We start from the raw sequence: 10641 nt of genomic DNA on the forward strand, positions 1-10641 counted from the left end.
GAGAAAAGGGAGAAAGTTTTCAAATAGTGCTTTTCTGGCTTGCAACCAAATACAATTACAGAGCTTCCACAGAAGATGAAGTCAAGATAACACATGCACAGTCTTCACCAAGGCCAATTACGCTGACAGCTTCCTCAGCCAGAGTGTGAGGTAAGAGACAAGTTGCTCTACGGGCCCCACGTCCCAGAATCCGCACTGTCCTAGTCAGGCCCCACTTCAGGCAGCCTTGGCGGGGTAGCACAGACATTTTACTGTCTAGATTCTCTCTAGTGATACATGGCGGTACCGATCACGTTTTCTCATAAAGCAGACTGGTTTATGGTCGTTTATTTGTTGTTAGAATAGTACCTGCTCTAGGATACCTAGACAGGAATGGATGCTTTTGCTGAACTGAAAATGGCAGCTCACTTGACTCCAAGTCCATCTGTCATTGGTACTGTGGTGCAGTCCTTAAGATTATAAAAAAGCTGTTTGGGGGTGTAAAGCGATTCTGGTAACTTCATAATTAAGATTAAGGATAAATGGCATTAAAACAGAAGGAAAACCTAGTGCTGGGCTGTAGCATGATTCTGTGGTAAATTTCCTCACAGAATATGGAATGAAAAGAGGGAGTGAGAAGAACTTCAAGCAGGGAGCCCTGACAGCATGGCCCGGTGATCCAAGTCAGAATGAGAGAGAAAGTGATGCCACAAATACCCTGCCCTGATGGGACAGGATGGCAAGGTCTTTGTGGCCTTCCTCCCTGACACTCCAGCAGATACAACCATGAGAAAAATTACCAAACTAAATTCAAGAACACCACACAAAATACCTGACCCCCTCAAAAGACCACCAAAACTTAGAAAACTGATAAACTGAGAAGCAATCATGCCCAAGAAGGCACAGCAACTGAAACTTCACACGGGATCCTGGGACCCAAAGCCAAGGAGCTCATAATCACATTCAAAAGCAGAGGTGAGGAGCTGTGGAATTTTGTCTAAAAGAAACGTACTGGATTAAAACAAGCTCTAACTATCCAGGCACTCAGACTGATGAAGTGGTTGGATAACGGAACAGCTAAACCAGAGAAGACATTCAGACCATCCATGAAGATGCTGAACCCCACTGACGATTCAGCCCTGAAAAGGACATTGGGAAACCACTCCAAACAAAGTCCAGAACTTGGTCCACAGTAAGACACCAGTGTTGGCCTCACAGCCATGCATGTACCAGGGTATTAGAAGATGTGTGCAGTGACAGCAGCAGAGCCTGGGTGATAATCATGCAAGCTGTCTCTCTGTGTCTCTGTAACTTTTCTTATAGCTCTTTGTCTAAAGCACTTCTCGGTGTATCTGAATTTCAGCTTTTGGTTTTGGTGGTCCTACGTAGTTCACGAGGACCTCAAACTGAGAATGCAGCCAAGGATAACCTTGAACTCCTGATCCTCCCATTTCTGCCTCCAAGTGCTAGGATTGTAGGCAAATGCTACTGGGCCCAATTCAAACATTTACTTTTAAAGTCACAAGATTTTAAACTGGTTTGGGGAAGTTTAAAAATCCACTGAACGATGACAATTCTGCAGCTGATAGTTAATGGACAGTTCACACATGGTTTGGGGATTAATTCATCCATCACAGCACTGCACTGAGGTGATTCTGAGGGCTCCAAAATCTGCATTTCTAGAAACAGACACAGAAGGCTGTCCTACAGGAGCCTTCATTCTGTGTCATAATATGATCTCCGCACATCCAGAAAATCTCAATCCCAAAAAGCCGAACAAACAAAATGAACAAAAGGAAAAAATAGCCAGAAACCAGGTTAAGCAAAGCAACCGAGGACAAAAATAAAACACTGGAATAACCGCCAGCAGCAAAATGAAGCGACACCACAGGCTACTGAGGCCGACACTGACGGAAAGGCGTTTCTGAGGGACGGAGAACTTCCAAAGCTGCGACGTTTGTACAACTGGGAACACGGTAAAAGTGGAGCACTTCAAATGGGTAAGCCATTTGGGTGAATTACCACTTGATAAAGTCATTAAAGATGTGGGGGAGGGGCAACCATTTTTTCCCATCTTGTTTTGCTTTGTTTGGGACTGTCTTCTCTCTGTGTAGCCCTCATTGGTCTTGAACTCACAGAGATTGGCTTCCCTCTGGCTCCCAAGTGCTAGGAGGTAACAAGCATTTTTTTCAATGAAATAAAAAACAAACTGGAGCACACTGCAGGCAAGCCTGAATTCACTCTTTATAAGCAAATAAACAGACTATAAGCACCTTACGCACACCCAGACTGATGTATACACACATATGCCATCCGATACCTTTGCTTAACCTGATAGAAAGCGGAGCAGGGCGCTTGTGGAATGATTCAGCAGGTGAAGGCCCCCCTGTCCCTCACGACAGCCTGAGTTCAACCCCCGGCCCCCACCCTGGTAGGAAGAACCCACTCTAGATGCCCTCTAGTCTCCAGCACATGCATGCGCATACCTGTCTGTCTGACGCACATGATGAACGATGTGATTTGAAAAAAGAAAACTGACAGAAAGCAACTGCCATAGGCTGAGTGTGATGGTGCACACATCTGACTCCAGCACCCAGAGTGCAGAGGATCCCAAGTTCAAGGCCAGCTGCCCATACTACATGAGACTGTTTCCAAATGGATAACAAGGTAAAACTATTTCTAATTAAGAAGAAGGTAGTGTTCAACTGACATACAGAGAAACGACATCACAGATCATATTGAACACATGGTCAGAGACAGATGAGGACTTTCAGCCGCCCCAGTGAGGGCAGGGGCACCTGGCAGGCAGTGACCTGCTCCAGTTTCCTTACCTCTGTTCTTGAGAAGGCTCCTCCATATCCTCTTCAGAATCACCCTGTAGTGAAAGAGCATCCATTAGCAACTGTTTGGAGGAAACACAAACACCACCAGTGGGGTGGCGAGCTGCACTGAGGCTGTTGAGAAGGCTCCATGGTTAGCAGGGCCCACTACTCTTCCAGAGGGCCCAAGTTTGGTTCCCGCCATCCACATCAGGCAATTCCACCTCCTGGGAATCAAAGGCCTCTCCTGGCCTCTGAGGGCTACATACACATACATGTACGTATTCACATGCAGACACACAGACGCAAAAATAAAACCCTTTTTAAAAATGTTATAATGGCAATATAAAGCCATAAACTTTAATAAAGAGAGTATTTGTTAGTACTCTCTTACATTCACATTTAGTGAATAAACTACTGGTTTAAAAACAAAGGGGTTTCTGTTATTGTTTTTTGTTGTTGTTGTTTGGTTGGTTTAGTTTTTAGTTTTTTCAAGACAGGGTTTCTCTGTGTAGCCTTGGCTGTCCTGGACTGTGTAGACCAGACTGGCCTCAGACTCACAGAGCTCTGCCTGCCTCTGCCTCCCGAGTGCTGGGATTAGACCTATGCCACCACACCCCACTAAAAACAGGGTTTTTAAGGCCAGCATAGTACATATAGTGAATCTGAGGTCAGCAAGACTGCAGAGGGAGACCCTGTCTCCAAAATAAATAAATATTATAGTAATTTAATTTTAAAAGAAGAGACATAGCTTACCTCAGAATTCTATCAATGAACATGCGGTATATACTTCGACATCAATAAAACGCTGCTAATTTTGTAAATTGAGTAAACACCATCCTCAAAAGCTCTCCCGTGTATGTCAGGAGGAAAAGGCAACTGAAACATCCATAGCGTGGACACAGAACAGTGCCACGTCCAGCTAAGCAGCCACAGTGCCCAGCCCAGGCTCCCTCAGTAGGGTAGCCTTCCCTGAGCTTCCAGCATCCTGACCCACTAGCTTCTCCTTTGTGGGTCTCCTACTCCTAGTGCAGCTGGCCCTATAGCCCCACTCCTGCCTCCTCTTCTTAGCCCAAGGTCCCCTGAACGACACCTTCAACATGTTAGGGCCTGGAGAGATGGATCCAGGGTTTCGTTCCTAGCACGAACACCAGGCAGCTCTGAACCACCTGTAACTTCTGGCCTCCTGAGCATCAGGCGCCCATATACACACATAAATAAAGGTAAATAAAGCTTTCCAAGCACGCACATCAGCGTGTTAACCCACACTGAAACTACAGGGCCGGGGCTGCCATCTTCTATGCCATCCTTCCTCAGTCTACACACATCCCAGCAATGCCCGTCCCTCTCCAAGGCCACGTCTCAAGCCTCTGAGGCAAGCTTCGCTCTGCACTGCACCAAGCCTAGCAGCCAGTCTGCAGCGTGGCACATGGCTTACGACTGGGTCTTACTCCCAAACGCCAGGGCATACAGTGCCGCATGCTCCACTCTGCAGTGAGCACATAGTAGTGCCTGCAGAGAAGCGTCTGAGCTACCTTTTAACCCAGCCCTTCTGCTGAGGGCACCGTCACAACGCTTGCCCCCTAGGTACGCCCCCTTCTAACCCCCGTCTCCACCTCCAGCAGGAAACTCACATCTATCCGGTGCACTGGGCCACCATCAGTACCCTGGGGCCTGGACTGCCACAACATGCAGGGCTTGCTCCACTCCATCCTGCAAGCGTCAGCACAACACCAACCTTCCTCCACATCACTCCTTCCCCCGCTGTATACCCACTTCAAGTCCCTGCTCAGTACCCCACAAGGGGCCTGAGGATGACCCAAAGGCTGAGGGCAAGAGGGTGGAGAGTTTCCAGACCAGTCTGGGCTAACAGCGAGACCCTGTTAGACCGAAAATGCTTCAATAGCTCCCCAGCGGTCATGAGCTGGACTCCAAGCACTTTCAGGACTGGTCCGCAGCACAGCGCTGGCCCTGACACACCCATCCCCTCCTCCAGACCAGCAGGCTCGGGTTGTAATTTAAAATGTCACAGTAGAAACTGAACTACACTGTCCACCGAGTACTACTCAGGGCCGGGCCCCTTCTGGCCTTCAGCCTTAAGTGACCCCTCTGGGAGACATTGCCCTCTTCTCTCCATTCTTAGTTTCAGCACTTGAAGGCTTTCCCAGGCATCATCTGCTCAATAAAACCAACCTCCCAAAGAACAAGGCCACATCCTCGTTACTCCTACCTGCTCCGCTGCCCCAGGCCATGGGCTGCTATTTCAATCCCACGCTACTTTCAAGCGGTGGCTCGAGTACCTTTCCAACGCAGCACACACGGACGGCTTCAAGTAGAGCAAACCCTGTCACCACTGCCTCCCCCTGCCTGCACACTGCAGTGACGCCCTGGAAACACACTGCGCCGCCCGGCGCTTCCGTGGCGTCTTCTTTATCACCCACATGCCTTCATCTTGATGGCACGGGCCGCACGGCAGGTGCTTGGGTTTACCGTAACACCCTCTGCACCTGCCACAGTGCTTGGCTTACAACAACCCAGCTGTCTCTGAGGTTCTAACAGCTCTCGGGACTTCTGGAAACATCTAAGCAACTTTCTCTAGAGCAAAGCAGAACATCACGTTACTCCCCTTCAACACAGGTAGTGCCTACCTTACCACCACCACCACCACAGCACCGGTCACCGCGGTTACCGCAGCGCCGGTCACGGGGCCCTGAAACACAGCATCATGGCCAAAAGCTCGGGCTCTGGAGCAAACCACGTCCCGGGTTCAAATCCCCCCTGCTGCTTCCCTGTTGCAGCTGGTGACTTATTCAGCTGCACTGCGCCCCATCTCCAGCTCCACAACCAGGCAAAACACTCCACACTCTGGGGGTGCGCTTGTGAGGGAATACCACAGGGCGCTGACGCTCACAGTTCTCAGCCCAGGTCAGTACTTTTCAGTGTTGACAAAGCCAAATATAAACTTCTGTGACAAAAAGTTTTCCAAACACTAGTTAATGATTCACTGACCAGAGCAGCAGGCTATTACATAGGCTGTACCTGGGTTAGACAAACAGCTGCTCACGCTACAGCTTCTGGTTTCACTTTCTGCCCAGTCTGTCATCCGTCCCGCAGAACTGAGAGGCGGGGAAGCAACAAGAAATGGTATTTTTAAAGACAAAGTTTTGTTTGCTATCCCTCAGTTGGGGACGTCCATCTGCGCTGTGCCAATCCTGGGCACCTGCTGAGAGGAGCTCCAAAAGTGCTTCTCATGGTGACAGGACAGTGAAGAGTAGCCCTTTCACCTCCCATCTTCAGGACTGAGCAACTTCAGCAACAAAAACGTGGGACCAGATATGACAACTGCCTCTCCTCCAAAGGCATCACAGGTGACTGTGCCCACTGCACAGGGAAGAGTGCGGCCACGCAGATCCCTCACCCCTCAGCAGCCCAGGCACACATACATAGTTATCAAAGCACCACACTAAGTTCAGAAAGGAGGAGACGACGGCCACCGGACAGCAATCCAAGACTCACGAAGGACCCAACCACAGACAACATCCCAGGCTCCGTGCTCAGGGGTCCCAGGAGAGGAACAGGATAGAGAGGCCAGGTCAGATGGCGGAGGCCCAAAGGCCAGAGCAGGTCAAGGGAGTATCGCCCTACACTACATGGATCGGTAAGGTGCACACGCTTGTCACCTTGCACAGATGCAGCTACGGCTAGACGGCTAATGAAAAGGCCTGTGCGGTGTCTGGGCCATCACCACTTTGGATTCAGTGCGCTGGAGAGTGAGAAAATGGGGTGGAGGGCTGTTCTGTAACTCTAACAATAAAACCAAATGGCTTTTTCTTTCCTCTCATTATGACTGATAATTTTTTTTTTTGTTACTATACACAATAATTCCCTAACAGGAGACCACATAACAAAATATACAAATAGGGCTGGGGGATGCAAGTCATTGATACCACTTGCTTAACATACACAAGGCTCTGGAGCCATCCTCAGAACACGAACACACACACACACACACACACACACGCAGGAATAACATGAATATCAGCTCACCACAAAGCCCATCACACTGAGTTATCTGCTGGGGCCAGCCCCTTCAGCAGGGGAAAGCGATTGTTTTCCATGTCAGCTTATGCACTGGCTAAGAAACCACCAAGGCAAGCACCCTGGAGCGCCTCTGAAATTAGTAGGAAAAATACCCGATTTTGCAGACATAGAAAACTGGGAACAAAAAAAGAGGGAGGCTCGGCCCCCATACAGCCCAGGGACAAGAACACGTGTTTAGCACATGTAAGGTCCTGGGTTCAATCCCTAGCAACAAAGAAAAGGGGAGAATCTGCATACTCACTGGGACTCATCAGGACTCACACTTCCACACAAAAGCGGCCCAGTAACAACTGAGTTTCTTGTTTGGTTGGTTTTTGTTTTGTATTTGTTTTTTTTGTTGTTGTTTTCATTTGTTTTGTTTTGTTTTTTGAGACAGGGTTTCTCTGTGTAGCCAGCCCCAGCTGTCCTTGAACTCAGTTTGTAGACTAAGCCTCAAACTCATAAAGCTCCATCTGCTTCTGTCTCCCAGATACTGGGACTAAAGGTTTGCACCACCACAGGCTGCCTTTTTTTTTTTTTTTTTAAATGAATGATGACATAACAGGTTCTTAATCACTTAGAGTCTCATAAGTTTAAAAAAAAACAAAAACCTTCCAAATAAGTAACTGTATAAATAATCGATATTGGGTAAATCTATTGTTCATCGAACTCAACATCTTGATGTTCCAATTTCACTTCTCACTGACAACTTTTAGGTTCCAAAGACATTTTTTAGTCTTCCTGCATGGAAGATATAAAGTTTACATGACACTACAAATATTCTCCACAGACTCTTATGACATACACAAGAAAAACCTTTGGAAAATAATTCTAAGTTCCTTGAAAAGAACTCCTTCCAAATGACCTTCTTTAGAACACTGTATCTAAGATACACACATGCCTCCTCCCTGCCCAGGCAGCACATGCACACGGTACCATGTCTAAAGGAAACACATATAGAGTCGATACGCGCAGAAAATGTCTGTGGCCACCAGTTTCACTTTCAGCACAGCATTGGTTAAAATGCCTGAGCTACCGATGTCTATGGTGAGTTTTCCAGCATGACACAGTCCCAATCCTATTTTTATCAGAACAAACCACACCATGCATGTCAGTGAAATCAAGCCAGAAACTGGAGACTTTATAAAATAACTTTTGAGCCTATAAATGAAGTAATTAATGTCACCACAGGCCCTGACATTTCCGTTCCCGAGCACAAACAATATATCTTTCACACTGGCAGAAACATTTTCCTGTCTGGGTTGGTTTCCATCACTACCCTGTTAAGACATGATGCTTCAGTTGAACCCAAATGCAAAAGCACACCAGCGCATCTTGACCTGAAAGTTTTGTTTCCCTCCATACTTGGAGATGCTATATTTGGTAAAACTGATGGTCCAATGGAAGGCATACATTCCTGTAGCTGCAGCTAACTCGGGAATGAAACAGGAGGCGATGGCCTAAGCAGTGGAATCTGAGGCAGCACTGCAAGACAAACACCCGGAGTGGGGAGAGGGACGAGGAGACGGTGGTCTTCCAAGTGTCGGTGGCATCCAGGGAGAGAGAGCAGGAATGACATTTGGCACACGACAGGCACAGGGCACAGAATTCTCTGGGTCAAAGGTCACTCGTGCGACTGTTAAGCAACTGATATTCACAACTATGACTATTTAAAGTAAACACACCAAATGTTAAGTGTTAGTTCTCAGTTATGAATGATTTTGACTTTGGGATTTTTGTTGGTGTGTTTGGCTTTTATTTCCTCTCTTTTCTAAACAGATGTATTATTTAGAATCAAAGGTTAAAAATCCATTTGGGAATGTACTTTTAGGGCACAGAAAGACGAGTTGCTGCTCTCCTTCAGCCTTCAGGAAAGAGCTGGGAGACTGTCTTCTAAGAAAGTAACCACCTCTGCCTGTAAGCTGTTTATCATTACCCTGGTCAAAATGAACACTCCAAATATCTGCAGGCCAGCTCTTAAGAGGGGACCCATATCCCTGGAGACTGCAGGGAAGTTGGGAGCTCAGCATCTTGGTGGTAATGCTACCACAGCATGGGAAGTAATAAACACTCTGAAATTTACCACAGGCAAGCTGATGATGTTCTCTTACCATTCAACACACACACACACACACACACACACACACACACACAAATGCATTTTGGGTTTCTACTGCATTGCTGGTGAGAAACAGTCGTCAAAATTATGTTTAAATGGTCCCTCTGCAAGTCACTGAGAGTTCCTTGCATAATGGAAACATTCAATTGAAGACAAAAGCTCTGCAGTGCCGTATCCGCTGCAGCCTGAAGCCCTCCATGCTACAGATTCCCAATAAAACGTTAGCAATTATTTTTCCACATGTAATCATTATATCACTGTGGGGGGGGGGGTGAAAAAACCAGAAATTCGGGTTCTTAAATGGGTGTATACTATCAGGAATTAAAGACACTTGGAGAAAATCCAAGATTACACTCCTTTAAAGTCACTTCTTCATCCCTTGGCCACTTAGGCTAATGGCATGTGCCGCTCACCAACATTTATGAAATCAATATTCCCATTGTGTTCAACCCTCCAGCCACTTGCCATTCACACCACACCCGATGGCTTGGAGACAGCAGTGGAGACGCCGAACCACGGCCTCCGCCCGCCCTGGAGGAACCACTAGCAAGCCAAGGCACCCGCCACTGGCCAGGCGCAAGGATGTGCTACACTCAATCCTGAGAGGTGGCCCAGGCACCCACCATCTGAACTTGGGGCCGGCCTAACTCACAGCCTGTCACATGGCGCGGGAGGAGGCCGAAGGGCCGCCGGGCCGCCGTTGCCAGGTGTTCAGACCGTTTATTTGCCTTGCAAAGTGACCGGAGCGCTCCCGTGCCACTGGGGGAGGGCCGGCAAGCTCCAGGCCTCTCCTCCCTCGCACGCCCGCACCCGCCGTCACCCGGTCGTCCTCACCTGAGTGGGCAGCAGGAGTTCCCCTTCTTCTGCCTGCCACAGCTCCACCACGTTCGGCAAGGGCTCAATCGCTGCACGGACACCAAAAAACACACCGCGTTGGTAATGCACGGAAAAGAAACGCTTCCTGTTTCCTCGCCCGTGCCCCGTGCCACCCGCCTGCCCCCAAACAAGTCTCCGTCTCCTCGTCTCGCAGGGGAGGCCGCCCGAGGGGTGAGCCGAGGATGCGAATACAATGGCCAGCCGGCGGCCCCGGGGCCGGTCGCGGGGAGGAGGGCGTGGAGGGCTCGGTCCGGGCCAGGGAACCAGACCGCCGCGCCACCGGGCCGGGGGAACAAAGCTGCAGGAAGCCGGGCGCGGCGAGGCACCCGCGCGCCACACAAAGCGGGGGATGCGCCCGGGGCGCAGGGGCCCGCGCACAAAGGCTCCGGGGCGCGCGCGCCTAGCGGTCCCCGAGCCCCACGCCGCCCGCTCCCGGCCCGGCCTAGGGCGGCCGAGGGGACGCTGCGGTCGCGGGGCTGCAGCAGCCCGTCCTTCCCCCGCCGCCCGGGCTCCCGTCCTCCGCGAGCCTCCGCGGATTTCAACAGTTCCCTAAAAGAAAGGGGGGGCGGGGCGGCGGGGACAGCCAGCCCCGACGACGGGCTGACCTTGTCCCTGAGCCCCTCCCGGACGGCAGCAGGACAGCAGGACCTGGAAGACGCCCAGCAGGAGGTTCACGGCCGCGGCCGTGCGGCGGTAGGCGCCGGACTGCGGGCGCCGGAGCCCCGCCATGCTGGTGCTCGCCGCGCTCGCAGCGCTCTCGCTCTCCCG

At 49.9% G+C, this 10641-nt stretch overlaps 1 protein-coding gene across 3 annotated transcripts in view; it reads right to left on the reverse strand.

Moving 5' to 3' along the window:
• Tmem131l (transmembrane 131 like) overlaps positions 1-10626 on the reverse strand; it is a 127794-nt gene extending 117168 nt beyond the window's left edge. For all 3 annotated transcript variants that reach the window (XM_055596591.1, XM_055596590.1, XM_055596589.1), the window contains exons 1-3: positions 10479-10626; positions 9832-9902; positions 2811-2854 (exon numbers count right to left, since the gene is read on the reverse strand). In XM_055596591.1, coding sequence (XP_055452566.1) covers positions 2811-2854; positions 9832-9902; positions 10479-10602 — 239 coding nt within the window. In that variant the 5' untranslated portion in view covers positions 10603-10626. The remainder of the gene's footprint in view (positions 1-2810; positions 2855-9831; positions 9903-10478) is intronic.
• Positions 10627-10641: the final 15 nt, after the last annotated feature.

This window comes from Psammomys obesus, unplaced genomic scaffold (assembly GCF_907164565.1).
Source record: "Psammomys obesus unplaced genomic scaffold, mPsaObe1.curated_primary_1811, whole genome shotgun sequence".
In the NCBI taxonomy this organism is placed as follows: domain Eukaryota; kingdom Metazoa; phylum Chordata; class Mammalia; order Rodentia; family Muridae; genus Psammomys; species Psammomys obesus.